A 16,732-nucleotide genomic window follows, 5' to 3' on the forward strand; every position below is an offset into this window, starting at 1 on the left:
TAACCTGTTTCCTGCTGGGCTGTTTCCACACAAGAGAGGCGGCAGATAACTCTCAGCACCTGATTTACAGGCAGGCCATGCCAAGGTATCTCTCTAACATCTCCAGGTCTGTTTTTGTAAGAAACCGGAACTGGGAAAGACCCTGGAAAGCTGCTGCAGAGCAAGACAGATAAGACTGGGCGAAGGCAGACAACTGACCTAACTTAGGACAATGTATAAAGCCAGTACTATCTGTTGCATATTTATTTCGCCCTCCCTCAGGGCAACAGACACGGTTCTGCCCTTTTGTGCTTTAAACTCACAATGACCCTGCGAGGTAGGTCAGGTCGAGAAACGGTGAATAGCCCAAGGTCACACCTTGAGCTTCACGGCAGAGTGGGGATTTGAAGGTGGGCCTCCCAGATCCTAGTCCGACACTCTAACCACCACACACATCACAGGCTCTCTAATTAACACACCACACCAGCCTGGTGCAGACCCAACATTTCTGTTCCTGAAAATCCCCCTTTTGGAAGGTGGTGGAGTTCGCGCACTTCTTCCCCACGTTCCAATTCCCTCCGGACTCCCAGGGCTCGCAGCTCACGACACCGCATGATCAGGAAAGCCACAAGCCCACGTTGTAAGGGAGCACAAGAGATACTTCTTATTGGTTGCTTCTTCCAACTGCAGGGTGTGAGTCTGTTGGTATCAATGTTTCCCCATTAAAAAAAAAAAACTCAAGGCCAAAGGAAAATAAATGCCAGGAAGAAGGCTAGGCCAAACAATTCCTCATGACAGGCTAGCTTTTCACAAATAAGGAGGGGGTTTTAGTGGGAAGGACTCGACATACCAACCTCCATCCGAAGCCTGAATGGCCACAAGCCCAAGAAACCCTCTCCCCACTTTATTCTGCTACATATATAATCCGCACCCTTCCAGCTGGGGACTGAAACCACAATTAGAAGTCTGTTTCAACCCTCCGCAGGTAGGTAAACTATGCAAAATAGTTTGCTCAGTTTGTATCTAATGGACAAGTATGGGTTTGCTGTGAATCAGGAAGTGAAACACTCCAGAGGAATAGGGAGCGGAAACGCAGCCCTACGCAGAGGTGATTCATGACCTGCAGTATCAAGGGCCTTACATCTGTATCGGGTCCTGTGATGTGGGTTTCCCAGAAAAACCAGAACCAGAAAACCTTCTGATGCTCTCAAAAGAGCGCCATCTGACGCAATGTGTTCATTTGTACTTCTATTTTGAAAACAATTTAAAAAGTACCCCAATGTTAGCATTATAATCGAACAGCAAAAATTTTTAAGAGCCAAGACCTGACGTGGGTGGCCCAGGCTAGACCAATCTTGTCATATCTTGGAAATTAAGTAAGCTCAGCCCTAGTTAGTACTTGGATAAGAGGCCACCAAGGAAGTCCAGGGTCGCTGTGCAGAGGAAGGCAATGGCAAACCGCCTCTGTTTGTCTCTTGCCTTGAGAACCCCACCGCAGGCCGCCGTAAGATGGCCACAACCGGATGGCATTTTACACACACATTTGAACCAAAATATTTGATTGGGGTGGTTTAAATGTTATACTTTTTTAAAAAATTGAAAGTTTTACGTGGAAGTTATTTGTAGGGGGCTAATATTGGTTAAAAAATGAAACGGATAGGAATGGATAGACTGTGCTAGAGAATGTCTGCACCTCCAAGCCCAAAGGCCAAGATGTGACATGTTGCTTCTCAAGCTCATCGGTTGGAGGCTGTGATGAAACGACATGGTCAGAAGCGGTTAAAATCAGGCTAATCCATCTTCTTGCAGACCCTCTTCTGATTCTGTGGCTGTTGGCTTCACTCAGATGCTTTTACAAGTCCTTGTAGACAAAAAAAATATGCTTACCGCCACTGGCATACTCCATAACGAGGTACAGTGTCTTCTCTGTCTCTATAACTTCAAATAATTTAACTGCAAGACAGGAGAGAGAACTAAGATCAGTGACCAAGGTTTATAATATTACATAAAGAGAGCAGAGAAAGTTCTCCCCCTCTCTTAAAATGCTGGAATCGAATGGCTGAAGGTTCAGAAGAGAGAAGACTTCTTTGCACGATGCGCAATTAACTTGTGGAACACGCCACCATGAGATGTTGCGATGGCTGCTCATTTACAGTCTTTAAAAAGGGATTACCACAGAAGAACACCACACCTCGGACACTGAGTTTATTTGAAAGTTAAATGCCCAGGGCACTGCCTGCACAGCTCTACGCCAAGGACAAGATGATGTTCAAAAAGGATTCGGCAAATTTTTGGAGGACGGGGCCTATCAAAACAATCCCACATAAGAAGCAAGCAGGGAAAGAAACGAAGGACTCACCTATATTGGGATGATTCAAAACCTTCATTATTCGCACTTCCCGGAAGAGCTGGAGAAACAGAACAGAAGTAGCAGTGTAAATGAGGGTGGGGGGTCTACAGAACGTGTCTGGCTCAGTTAAATTTTTTGTAAGGCCCTCTGGTAAACAGGTGATGCGGTTTTGTGGGAAGTGGCTGGACATGATGACATTTGGAGGTCCACTTGTATATATGGCTTGTGTTTGCCACTCAAAAGTTGCTGCACTTAAACCAACTGGGAGAAACATACCACCAGGAGTAGATGGGATATCAACAGTTATTTCAAGCTACGGAGACAAGAATACGCCAACAAATACGGAAAACAAAACAATGGCCCTCAGACCAGAAAAGCTCAATCTACATTCCATTTTTGAAAAAAGGAGACGTCAAAGATCGCAGCAACAAACCAGAGGCCAAGATCAAGATAATTCATACAATGGTATTCCCTATTACTCTGTATGGATGTGAAAGTTGGACAATGAAGAGAGCCAACAGGAAGAAAATGGATTCATTTGAAATGTAGTATTGGAGGAGAGTTTTACAGACACCATGGACTGACAAAAAGACAAATAAGCGGGTTCTGGATCAAATCAACCGAGAAGCTAAAGTGACTAAACTGAGGCTATCATACTTTGGTCACGTCGTGAGAAGACAAGACTCACTGAAAAAGCCAACAATGCTAGGAAAAGGTGGAAGGCCCAAAATGAGATGGATGGACTCCATCAAGGAAAACACAGCCTTCCATTTGCAAGAACTGAGCGAGGCCGTCAATGACAGGCCGTCTTGGGAGCAGTTAATTCACAGAGTTGCCATTAGTCAGAAGTGACTTGATGGCACATCACACACGCTTGCCATAGCTGCCCTGGCTCGGTCAAAACTCGCCCCATCCCCCTGTGATCTTTGCTTCCACTGGATTAGACATTTTTAAAGGATAATGCGTTACTGTAATCCGTTAATTAAAAAAAAGCAATCCGATTGCCTGCAATGAGTCAAGGTAATAAGCTGCTAGCAACTGAGCAAAGGGCTATTATTTGGGGTGGGGGGTGCGTGCCAACAGAGAGAAAGGGGGCCAAGCTGCACACACCCCTGCCAACAGTAAAGGTAGCATTTTTATTACAAAAGCTTCCCTCAAATGTTTCAAAAGCGTCAGCTGACGCAGTTTTGGTCAGACTCCCAGCCCTCTAGCTCTAGAAAGGAGACCCCATGGTGCATAGTCGATTTAGAGCAACCAACAGATGTAACCCGCTGTCCCCCTTTGCCTGAGCTTGGGGCAACTGCTTGGCAAATCCCACTGGTGCTGGTTGGAGAAAATGCAACTCAGACCCTGTTTCAGCCTAGAGGCTACAGACAGATGGCAACTCCTGCTCCCCGGTCCTAACTTATATGTTTGCCTGGATGCTGAGTGCGCCTACACAGATGCGGCAAGACAATGATGCTGATGGGACATGGGGGGGGAGGGGAGGCGCGGCTGGAGCACCGTTCCGTTCCCCTAGGGGGGCAACAGCAACCTCTTCGCGAGGCACAGCCCTGTTCCACAGCCCCTCTGTGATGTTTGCCAAGCAATACCTGCCCGCTCCCAAGAGCAGGCTTTTCGGCACTTGCGCAAGAACAGGAGCCCAGAGTATGGGCCCAGTGAGGGTGAGAAGGAACTGCGCGCCTTGCTGTAATTCACAGAGCTGCTGACTCGTTCGGTATGTAAAGGGAGGTGAGAGTGATCAGCGCCATCCCGTCCCAAGCAATTAAAATAAAAACCCTTAAAGCCAGCAAGCTGCAATTACCTACGACACAACATGTGACAATTTTATTGCAGCGAATGGCTGTTCTACGGTCCCCACCTGATTAGCTCTTTCAACCCAGTTCTCTGGCTGCGACAGACGGGCTCTTTCAGGCAGTCGACAGCAGCCTCTGCCTTGCCCTCGGTGGCAGGTCCCGTTGCCCATTCCAAACTGGCAGATCATCAGGGGCATCGGACCCATTTCCTGAGCTGTGACCTGTCTCCCTTCTCCCTTCCCAGCTCTCCCACAATAGTCTCTTTACGATTTCGAGAAGCCACTTCCCCCTCAAACAGAGCATTAACCCCAGATCTGCATTCTGGGTCACTAAGAACATCTGAGGAGGCCCCTGACAGAACTCCCAATTTCTCTTGAGTGTGCACAGAATCATAGGGTTGGTAGGGACCTCCAGGGTCATCTAGTCCAACCCCCTGTACAATGCAGGAAATTCACACACACCCCAAACACCCCCAGTGACCCCTCCTCCATACCCAGAAGATGTCAAAACACCATCAGGATCCCTAGCCAAACTGGCCTGGGGAAAATTGCTTTCTGATCCCAAGGTGGTGATTGGCTTTACCCTGGGCATGTAAGAAGGGCCACGAGAACTAAGCACTGATGTGACCCTTCCTGCCCTCCCTCTCATGATCTGCCCAGGTTCAGAATCAGCATTGCTGTCAGATGGCCATCTAGCCTCTGCTTAAAAGCCTCCAAAGGAGGAGAGCCCACCACTTCCCGAGGAAGCCTGTTCCACTGAGGGGACTGCTCTAACTGTCAGGAAGTTCTTCCTAATGCTTAGCCAAAAAGTCTTTTGATTTAATTTCAACTCATGCGGGGAGAAACTCCCTACCAACTTACTACTACGAAGCATGCCCCATTGTCTCTCGTGGTTTCTGCGAAAGCAGCCTTTGTGCTGCTTCTGGGTTCCCGAAGATTCAACCCAGTTGAATCTGCCCTCCTCTCTCCCTCAGCTCTGGCAACTGAGAAGCCAGTGGGGACCACTCATGGGAAGAGAGGTCTGTACGTTGTTGCCAAACCCAAGGCAGCATCTGGAAATACGGTAAGCCTGGCAGCTGCCAGCAAGCCAGATGTTCAGCTGCCAGAGCGACTGCTTAAGTTACAGCCAACAGAGCCTGCCACTGTAGACTCTCAGCCGATGCCCCTGGGAAGCACTCCTGGACTGAGAAGATGGAGAGGACGACAGATGGCCCTTTACCTCGGGAGGCCACCCTCCTCCTTTCGACTTCCTCCAGGATGTCACAGGCATTAAGGTTTGCTTATATTTCCGAATGCTTCATCTGGCTGGTCTCGGAGTCCATCTCTGAGAAACCGGAGACGAATGATTCAGGAGCCAGAAGGCGAGGCATTTGGATCCGATGTACCCTTTGGCCTGTTCTGCCTGCGCTATACCTACTGGTGCGGCTGCGCTACAAAACGGGAAGTGAGCAGACATGATGGAGAGGGGCAAGTAAGCAGCAAGACGTTTCTCCCTTTGAACATTACGTGCTGCACCTTAGTCCGAGCTCATTTGCAACGCGTCCGTATTTTCTCCGCAAAGAGGGTATTCAATAAAACCAAGGCCCAGCAAATGTTCCAAAGCGGTGATCCATGAATGGGCCTGGACTGCAATGTGCGGCGGGATCAGGCTACTTCCACTGACTGAAAGCAGCGGAAGGTGCGAGCCTATTTTTGTATTAAAATTGCACCCATCATAAAGATGCAGCCACCTTAACACCACAATTCCCTCGGGCCAGCGGAGGTTCTGTCCTGTAGCTTGCCCCTCCGTCTCTTTGGGGCAGAAGTCAGCATTTGCAATAACCTGTTCCAAAAACAGTTCTGGTCTCTAGAGCAGCACCAAGAGGAAGAGGCCTGCAATGTTCACAGGTGACTGCTAAGCAGCGAGAGGTCAGCTACAAGGAGCTGTGGGCAGCTTTAAGCGAGTTTGCGCTGGAGGGAGCAGGCCTTGCCCTCTGGGGTGGTGATCATCTTGCTGGGGCTCTGAGAAGGCAGGCAAGCAGGCAGGCAGGCAAGCAGCGCAGCTCCCTCTGGGAGAGGGGGAAGGATCCATCTTTGCAGCCACAGCCCAGCCTCTTGTGGAGAAGAACATGTGCTTGCAACGCCTACGCGGTCCAGACGCCTGCTGTGGAACAGCAGAAGCAACGTGGGGATAGCTGCCTTCTGATGGGGCAGAGCGTTTTACAGCTTGCAAGAAAGCCATCATCGGGAGCCTGGAAACAATGGGCCCTCTTCCACAGTGGCTCGGGGAAGGGCGAAGGCGGAACAGGAAATGTTCGGTTAAAGGAATCCTAGCTTTTGTGCCCAGAGAAGACCAAATCTGACAGATGGAATCAGTTTTGGAAACAGGTCTATGTTTACATTTGCACAATTTATTCTGACTACATATATTTGCCATGGAGGATAGAAAGAGACCTGTTTTGTGACATTCGGGGTGGTGATGGTTCCAGACAGAGACGTGGCACGATGCATAAACAAGAAGGGGGTGATGAGAAAAATGGTAGGATACGGGGAAAGCAGCAGCAATACAGAAGGAGGAGCTGTGCTCCTGCTTGCCAGCCCGATGGACACTGTCCTCCGTGCATAAAAGCAGCTAGAAACTTTAAAAAACACACAAACTAGAGATCCTCGATGCTTCAGAATGATACTTCAGAAGGCCATGCTTTGTGGTTTACAACACAGGCGCCAGGATCCTGACCAACTGCCTAGTCCCACTCTCTCTGAGAGTCCTCCATGTATATGACAAGTGTGTAACAGCTTCACTGCTAGTTGAGGAAAGATAGGGAAAAAACAACTATCCAGAGAAGACTTCCAGTTATCCTATGGAGTCTATACTTCAAGCTCTCAGCTGTAACTCTAGACTAGGGGTCAACGCTCATAGCTCAGTGCTAAGGGGCATGGCAAGATCCAGCCCCTTGCAGCCAAGGACAAGCCTCCCTTGCCAACCCAGCCGAGTAAACCTTTTATGCTGCCGAGAGGCTTCTGAAGCAGACCCTAACTAGGAGAGATAAGCAAAATCAAAAAGAGTCCAGTAGCACCTTTAAGACTAACCAATTTTATTGTAGCTACTGGTGCTACTGGACTCTTTTTGATTTTGCTACTACAGACTAACACGGCTAACTCCTCTGGATCTAGGAGAGATAAGCAATTCCATGCTGGTCTGCCAAAGGGGAGAGAGGTCAACCAGCAGGGAAAATGGCAACGCCCAAAGGCTCCAGGCAGCAGAGGCAAAACAAAGCAATCAGAGAGAGAGAGAGAGAGAGAGAGAGAGAGAGAGAGAGAGAGAGAGAGAGAGAGATGGGGGGCGGCTTCTCTCTGAGTTCAGGGAGCTGCCGCAGCAACGGACAGCCCGGCCGGCTCACTCAAGCTTTTGTTTACAAGGCCTCGTCAGCAGCTGCCGCTGAGCTGAGCAGGGCCGCGTGGGGCTGGCTGGTCGTGTCAGGCTCGAAGTCAAACAGAACCCCAGGCTGGGCGGTCACATTTCAGCCACTGGTGGCGGCTATTGCTGACAGGCGCATCGTCTGCAGGTTGCGAGCCAGCAGAGGGAGAGAGAGGCTGTTATCTCGGCTCTCTGGAAGAGGCCCCAGCCGGACATGGCCCAACTCCCACAAGGGGCTGGGGGGGGGGGAGTATCACAAGGCAACAAAGAGGAGCAGCAACTAAGACCCTTCTCTTGAGTGACGGGATAAAGCCAGAGAACGTGCGCATGTGTGTACATGTGCATGGTATGCCAGATCTTGGCTGGCTGCCCGTTCTCAGCACTCTCCTCTTACCAGCCTCTGCAGCGTTGTCCACCAAATGCAGACAGAAAAAGAAAAGGGAAAGGGGGGGGGGGAGAAGCATCTCCATTCTTGCTTGGCATAGAGCGAAGAATCGGTATTGGTGAAAGCAAGCAAGGCCACGCTCAGTGAGGAGAAAGATCACCGTAGAGAATGCCTAACACCCTAGTCCCAGACTAAGAGCTGCTGAAGACAGCTGCTCTGGCAGGGCAACAGTTGAGGCGGTCTGCTGAACAAGAGGAGGAACAACACAGATAACAAAGAAGGACGGGTGCCGAAGGCAATGCAACCAGACTCAAAGGAGGGCTAAGTTCAGACGTCAAGGATGGGCACAAATCTGTTCAGCTGTCAGGCTCAGGCACTCCCTCTTCCTGCTGCGCACAGATTGAAGACGGTAATCTTCCCTCTTGGCGTGCCATGTGAGATAAAAGGGGGGGGGGTTGAGGGAGAGAATGCACGCAGGAGAGACAATTAACCAGTCATGAACAAGGTAGCAGGCCATTAATTCCAGAACTGGAGGGAAGGGAGTGGCTTAGTTAAGGGGTACGTGCTTTGCATGCGGAAGGTCCCAGCATCTCTAGTTGTGTTAGGAATCACTTTCTCTGCCTAAGGTTTTGGACAGCACGGGCGATACAACACCGAGATAGTTGGAACCCTAGACGGATTTTGTAACGGAAATTACCAGAGAAGTTGCAAAATTTTTGGAGGAAATACTTTTAAGATCAAATCCAAATATGCTGTAAAATGAGGTCTTATGTTAATTTTATGTTTTTATGTTATGTATATGATTTCAACTCCTTATACATTGTGAATGCCATTTTATGTTTCTATTATACCAATAAAGGAATGATGATGGGCACAGGCAGTTTTAAATGCAGAATTCCATGCCTCAGAAAGGAAAGGGTTCCTCCTGGCTCCCTCACCTTAACGCTACATTTTCTAGATCATTCCTTTCCAAGCCTTGCTTCCTAAGCCTGGTTGCCCTGCTCCTGTCCAGCATCAGAGCAATTCCAACTAACGTCAACCAGAGACCCTGTCTATCATGTGTCCCTCTGTGACATCACAGCAATTCAGCCAATCACAGCTAGAGCCTGCACCCGCACTGCCACCGTTACATTCTTCAGCAACACAGAGATGAGCCCCTGCTCTCTCGACATTTGTAAGAAGAAACGAGTAACCTTTGTCATTAAGGCAACCAAGAACGGTAAGAGCAGCCTGCATGTTTATATAGTGCTCCTCTAGGAGTGGATAAACCCAAACCATCTGCATATGCGCTCCTTACCTTCTGTAAGCTGGATGAGTTCAGCTGCGTCTTGTCAATGATTTTCACAGCCACCTGAATGGAAAAGAGACACAGAAACGCCATGTTAGGTTTGCCTGTTAATTGAAGGAAAGGGTTGTGGTCAAGCTAACCTTGTTAATGCTCACTGTAGGAACACCCTGTCTTTCCCCCCTCACCCCAGCTCCACTTTTGTTAATGGTAACTCTATACCTTGCAGGGAGAAATTTCAAAAGCAAGCTGTGTATATCTTGGGACACATATTTCCAGGTCTGGTCAAGTACTACAAAGTTTTATGGACAAGGTGCGTTATTGAGGAAAAGACAGTGATAACATTAATAGAAGATATTTAATTTTCTAACAACAGCAATGATTTTTTTCTAGTTCTGACCACCTCTTAAGCCTGCCTCACCTCAGCCACTTGCGGCTGGCACTGATGCTGCCAAGGTACTCTGACATTTGGACCAGTCACTTGGAGCAGAGCTGAGGTGTTTTAAACCTGGGAGGTTGAGCACAGTGCAACAACCATCAAGGGTTCACAAACTCTGAGTGACTTTGATAGCCCACCCAAATTCAAACTCACCACAATTCATGCTCCCTGTGGATGGAAAAGGGACAGGGGAGCCTGACCTACTTTTCCTACTGAGTTTCCAAGGAACTCCCAGAACCCTCTGAGGCTCACAACTCCCGGCTGAGTGGACAAGGTGAGATCCCAGCGCAGAGGATGGCAAAATCTCCCCTAATCTTCTCCCACCCTCACAGAACGGAAAAGGAATCCTTCAGACACTACAGCGATTTTGGAAAGACTGCAAATCAGCTAGACGTTAAGGGGTTGGGCCACAAATCAGCACTTTGCTGGTTTGAATCCCACTACTGACATGAGCTCAGTAGGTGGCCTTGGGTCAGCCACTCCTCTCAGCCCCGGCTCCCCAGCTGTATTGTGGGGATAACAACAACAATGACCTTCTTCACTGCTCTGAACGGGGCACTAATCTGTCCAGGAGAGCGATATATAAAGTGGATTAAGTTACTGCTGAGTTTGCCCAATGAGACGAATTTATTATCAACCAAATTTTAGAGCGGTACACAAGCGACCAGTTTGCACAGAAACCCTTCTTCAGAGACAAAGTATTCTGTACCTTTAAAAAACTTCCATTGTTCACATCTGTAAGTATTTTGGAACAGGGTAATGAATTACAGCGATGTTTCATTGTTCTGTTATTAGGCTGTGTTAGTAGGTATTTTATTACTGTGTATTGATGGCATTAGGCTTTATTATTATGTATTTATTTTTACTTTTAGTTTCACTGTTTGCTTCTGTGTTTCAATCGTAACTACAAATACGTTAAAAAAAATCACAAAGCGCTCACCAATGACAACCTGATGAAATTGTGTGCCAATAATATTTAGCGCTTTACCCAAGTGTTCAAGTTTTTCTTCGTTTATGTTCGATTGGATCCCATGGATCCATTCTCCTAACTGGTGCTGTCCCCCCATGCAAACAGCCTCCCCTCTCTCTGGTGCACCTGTAGGGCCTGTTCTATGAGAGAAAATATTCCTTGTGCTGGGGGGAAGCACTGCTGTTAATTGGCAGAACAGATCTATGGAACTCAACCCATTATTTCATCAATCCTTACAACGGCCCTATAGTGCTAATAATAATATGTCCATATTGCAAAAGAAAGAAAAACACAGAGTGGCTCTCCTAAAGCTGGATCACCGCTACTTTACTTCTTGCAAAAATGCTCCATTTATATATGGGGGGGGGAGGATCATTTGCAGTGTCTGTTTCCAGCCTAAAGCAGCCTGACCCAGAGGGGGCTCACTGTGCAGTTCACTGTAGTTTCTGCCACACAGATATGGGTCCTAATCAGATATACACAGATCCCAGTGTCTGAGCGGGTGGATGTTCAAATGCTACCTCCCTCCCCCACCCCTCTTCCTGCAGCTCTGCATGCAGAAGGGCTTCGGGTTCAATTTCTAGCATCCTCAGTTAAAGGGAAGGGAAGATTTGCTTCCTGAAAGGGTCAGAGCTCAATGATGAGAGTACATGGCTTTGCATGAAAAAAGGCCCCAGGGCCAATCGCCAAGATCTCCAGGAAAACTGTGATGGGAAAGAAAACTCTTCTCTGCCTGGGAACTTGGGAGTTTCAATGGGGAAAATTCCGAGGCAAATGGATCAAGGGCCCCTAAGTTCCCCTCTAAGGCAGCTTCATAGATCCCTCATGAACGTCATGATTTGGGGGGGGGGGGTGTTTTCCAGGTGGTGCCCAAGCCAAATCTCCCCCTGGGTAACCTTCAAGTTCTAACCAAATGCTGGACTTCAGTCTTCTCTTGGATAAGCAGCACTTATGTTAATGAAACTGAAATGCTCAATGATGCCCTTTGCAAGACCTCTATAGCAAGAAGGAGTGCCCCTTGCAGTTTATGTGATTAAAACACTGGCATCCGCAATCCCTGGCAGCCCTCGTCTGGTTGGCAAATCAATATATGGGACCCTCAGCTACTGAAGGAAAGAAAGAAGCAGAGTTTTTCTTGTTAAGTTCAGTATCAAAAAGAGCGCGCACTACCAAAAGTGATAGCCAAGCCGTGGAGTCCTACACAATTGCAATCAGTTAAAGTGGGGGGAAAAAAGGAAACACACAGCCAACAACCCACAAATGAGAAATGGAAGCAGGCCAGCAGCAGCTCCAATCGACCAGAACATGGCTGGTAATTGCATCTCTCATCAAGTGGCAGGGAATTACTGCTAAGAGGGGAGGGCCCTGAACCAGCACCAATGCTCCAGTTTCCTGGATAGAGTGAAGGCTGGGCCACGGTTCGCACTCCTGCATCAGAAGAATTCTATAATCCTGTTCCATGGAAACCCTGATCCACCCTCCAAAGAAAAGCTGCTGCCGCAAATCAATTAAGGTGCATGGGCAAAGCTAGCTGATTCAGGCACGGTTCAACCTTGAATTCTGTACATGACAGAAACCAGGAAGCGGGGAGGGGGCAGACTTTTGCAGCATATCTTCAAAAGACACATTTACAACAACGAGGGTTAGAACCTTGATCTTTGAAGATTCTGATGAACGCTACATCCATACCACCTTCTCCAATATGAGCCCACCCCCACAGCTGAGTCACCAGAAGAGGCCCCGCAACTGTGTTTTGCCACCCACAAAAATTTCGCAGCAAGCAATTACCAACCGTGGAAACAATCACGCACTTAAAGTGCACCATGCAATAATAGCCAATCGTATCTTTCTTTAATTCAAGAACCGAAGGTTCACTATCAATCCCTCTTGAAGTGCACAGTGCAATTTACATGAGATTCGTAATTACAATTCCAAATATTCCTATACGATCATACTCAGTTCACATACAGTCCGATATTGATAGAGTTCCAATAGAGATATTGGTCACACCACTTCCTCTTCTTTTCTGTTCGTGTTTAAGACTTGAGCTGTTCGATCTTTATGGAAATACTCTTCTAAATTCTTTCCCAGGTGAAAACTCGAGGCCGGAAGTGGCCTGTGTGGGTGCCGACTCTCAGTCCAAAGGAGAATTCACAGCTGTCCAGAACCACTCAACAGGATGCCAGCACTTCTCCTGTTTTGTACCTGCTTTGTCAAGAGTGTTCTTTTAGCAGTTACCTCCCTGAACAACAATTTATGCAATAATAATAAATACCTTTCATCAAGCAGAAACGGTGTGTTTGAAAAATTTCTCATATCATGTACTCACAGCTCCAGGTACTCCATTTACTCCTCAAATTGGTCTACTGATCATAGATAGTACTTCTAATCTCCCAAATAGCAAGACCAATCTAAATTGAGGGAATTCCGCTTCACAGTCCATAATTAAAGGTACAGCCTCTTCTAATCTGAAGCAGCAACTGTTAAGGAGGGAAGCATTTTGGATTTTTCAATTAGACGCAGTGCACCCAAAAGAGTTGAATCAAAATTTAGACTGGTCTTGCTATTTGGGAGAGTAGAAGTACTGTCTATGATCGTTAGACCAATTTGCCTTTGTGAGTTACAGACCATTTAGACATCTATGTAGCCTGACAGCCCAAGGGCATGATACTGTATCTTTAAACAGTTTGGTAGGTTCCTCCCGCATGGTCAGCGTTTGGTATAAATTAGATTGACTTGTGATCCTCATGCAAGTATCTGTGGTTCCAATTGGATTAAGAGGAGTGACTAGCCATAAGTAAATGGAGTATCTGGAGCTGTGAGTACGTGATATGAGAAATTTTTCAAACACACCATTTCTGCTTGATAAAAGGTATTTATTATTATTGCATAAATTGTTGTTGTTCAGGGAGATAACTGCTATAAAAGAACCCTCTTGACAAAGTGGGTACGAAACAGGGGAAGTGCTGGCGTCCTGTTGAGTGGTTCTGGACAGCTGTGAATTCTCCTTTTTCTTTGGGACTGAGAGTCCCAGCGGCTCTCCCACCCAGGAGTCGGCATCCACGCGGGCCACGTCCAGCCTTGAGTTTTCACCTGGGAAAGAATTTAGAAGAGTATTTCCATAAAGACTGAACAGCTCAAGTCTTAAACACGAACGTAAAAGAAGAGGAAGTGGTGTGACCAATATCTCCATTGGAACTCTATCAATATCGGACTGTATATGAACTGAGTATGATTGTATAGGAATATTTGGAATTGTAATTACGAATCTCATGTAAATTGCACTGTGCAATTTAAGAGGGATTGATAGTGAACCTTCGGTTCTTGAATTAAAGAAAGATACGATTGGCTATTATTGCACGGTGCACTTTAAGTACGTGATTGTTTCCGCAGTTGGTAATTGCTTGCTGCATATCATTGTAGCCGCGGGCCCCCCTTTTTGTCTGACCCACAAAAATTTCAGCAGATGGTCATACGTGACAGTGCCTTCTTGTTGGCAGCACTGAGGCTGCGAAACACCATGCCCCATGACCTGCAGAAAAAACTGAAAAAATGATTCTCTTCGGGTGGGGTGCTTGGTTTGAGTTACTGTGCCGAAGCTAGAATTTTCCAGTCTGGATTTTGGTTTAAATAGCTCTGCAGGTTGCTCATTCTTAAATGCTGGTTCCTTCAGTCGTCGATTGTGACTTTGTATTCTAACTCTATGTTGTGATGTTAAATCCTGACTTAGTCACCACGTCCAACATTTCGAGGAAACAGCTTTCTGTGAAGCAGGGGCACCAAGAGGGGACCCTCAAAGAAACTCTGAAAGACAGAAGCTCTGCTGGGTCCAGAGCTTTGCGGCCAGGTGGAATACCGTTACCAGTGGTCAGTGAATAGCTTTTCTCAAGGGAGAAGGGACAGGCCTAAGGACGGGGTGAGCAGGTAGTTTGGCCTTTCCACCCACTGAAGGGGCCACTGAGCGGCAGGCACTGCAAGGCTCTAACCAGAGGCCTGTTAAGTCAGGCTTCAGCTTCTCAGTCTCTGGGCAACCAGGACAGCTGCTTGGAAGGGGGTGGGGTGGGGGACAGACTTCCAGCTATTCAAGCCAATAGACAAATAGCCCTTGGCAAGCCAACCTTAGTCAGAAGCACCCAGCACCCCCTGCTTCCTGCTATGTAAACCCAGGGCTTACTTCTTTGGTTGAGGGGAAAAGGCACAAAGGGAAAGCACCTGGCTGCACACATCAGTGCTCATCAGATCTACGCTTCTGTCAGAGCTATCCCTCACCCCACCCCCTCTTAGCTTCTGTTCATAGATCACACCACTGAGATCCTCCCAAAGCAGAAACGGTGCCGGCTGGCACTTTATTGTGCATGCCAGTTGTTTAACGCTTCTCCAATAGAGGGAAAAGAGCAGCACCTCCTCACCTGGTGCCTCTTGGAACGTCCTGTCCTGAGGCCTGCATCACAGCCCAGCACTGATGGGCTCACCAGAGACTACAGCCCAGAATGTAAACACTGTTGTGCGAGGGACGGAAAAACCATGGAGGCATGTGAGCTTCAGCCAAGCTTGCTCTTGGTCATCAGTTGTTGTGAGTATTTCCCTGTTCATCAGAGAACAGGATAGACCAGGGGTTGACAAATCCCAGGCGCCAGGCTGCTGTGGCATCTAGAAAACTCCGCTGAGGCACCTAGCGTTTTCAGCAATGTCTCTCAGCTATCCTCAGTAGAAGTACGAAGCTTGTTTATCATTTTACATCAGACTACATTTTACTATTTTGGCAAAAAAATAAATGTGCATTTTATCACTGTTTGTTTACAAGTTAACTTCCCACCATTCAATGGTGGGAGATTAGTTCATTTCTTAACCAGTTTTCTATAAAGTCTCCAATATTCAGTTAATGGAGCTTTTTTAAAGCAACAAATAGGGGAGTTTGGTTAGGGATATGCGTTATGGTGATGACAGCCAAGGCTAACCCTATACTTTACATACATAGATCAGGATTAGGTTTTATAAATGAGTCTGGCTCCTAGAACCAAAGAAAATTTGTCAAGGCCTGGGGGCTAGAGCCATGCTTAGTTTGAAGCTGGCTGAAGAAGCTACATCCAGACTTAAGGGAGCAGGGGAATCCAAAGAGGCTCGTAAACACTGCTGTTCCACAAGCGGTTCCAAAGTGCAAGAAGGTGGCTGCCTTAAAGGACTTTAGAACCAGCCCTGACCGGGACTTCAGGTTCTCCCCCATCGCCCCTCCCTCCCTGGCCATCAGGAGAAGGCTGAGAGTGTCTCAATTAAAGCCCAAGAGTAAAAGCACCGCCGTCAGCCCACCATCTGCTGGGAAAGCAGTCAGAAATGGGTCCTTGGCAGGCTTTGGAAAGGCAAGAGTTGGTATTTTTGAAGGCTAAAAGTGTGTTCTTCAGGACTGTGCTAGGAAGTGGGGGAGAGAGAGATAAAGAGGAGGAGATGTTCAAAAACACTTTGCTAACAGAAGAGAGCATGTCACAGCAGCCACAGCACACAGAGGTCTCAAGGAGAAAAATCAATACCGTCTTCTCCGCCACAATGACTTTGCTGTGGTTTTAAGTATTATACATTTCTGTACCTCTTTAGGACATGATACAAGACATTCTCCTTTGGGCATGTGGTTTAAGTGGCCGGAGGTGAAAGTTTATTTTTGCAGCTCATCACTTCCAGTACAATGCCAAATGCATTTTTTTAAAGATGCAAGCAATACATTTATAAGAGGCAGAATAGGTTGTTTTCAAATGTAAGCAATGTTTTGTATTGTCCCAAGGTTGTTACCTACCCAGAGCCCTTGGGATATGAGTTATACATTGAAGATAAATGACCCTAGAAGCAAAGGATTCCTTAGACAACTTTATTTAAGCCAGTGTGGCACATGGGCAGTTTCCAGATGGCTTACCTGCACCCGGAACGTCGTGCCACATTGCAGGGAAAACGCGAAATATCGCGCGACTTTTGCGCGGTCTCGCAAAACTCGTGCGAGAAAACACGATATTTCGCGTTTTCCCCGCAACGTGGCGCAACGTTCCAGGTGCAGGTAAGCTATCTGGAAACGGCCATTGTTACAGTGTCAAACTAGGATCTACGAGACAACAGGTTTAAATCTCAACTTGCCAGGGAAGCTCGCTG

General features: G+C 47.4%; 1 protein-coding gene across 7 annotated transcripts in view; it reads right to left on the bottom strand.

Annotated features, from left to right (window-relative positions):
- MARK2 (microtubule affinity regulating kinase 2) overlaps positions 1-16,732 on the bottom strand; it is a 128,026-nt gene that overhangs the window by 23,445 nt on the left and 87,849 nt on the right. For all 7 annotated transcript variants that reach the window (XM_054993408.1, XM_054993400.1, XM_054993392.1 and 4 more), the window contains exons 3-5: positions 9,204-9,257; positions 2,339-2,387; positions 1,867-1,932 (exon numbers count right to left, since the gene is read on the bottom strand). In XM_054993408.1, coding sequence (XP_054849383.1) covers positions 1,867-1,932; positions 2,339-2,387; positions 9,204-9,257 — 169 coding nt within the window. The remainder of the gene's footprint in view (positions 1-1,866; positions 1,933-2,338; positions 2,388-9,203; positions 9,258-16,732) is intronic.

The sequence above is a fragment of the Eublepharis macularius genome, chromosome 1 (genome assembly GCF_028583425.1).
Source record: "Eublepharis macularius isolate TG4126 chromosome 1, MPM_Emac_v1.0, whole genome shotgun sequence".
In the NCBI taxonomy this organism is placed as follows: Eukaryota; Metazoa; Chordata; class Lepidosauria; order Squamata; family Eublepharidae; genus Eublepharis; species Eublepharis macularius.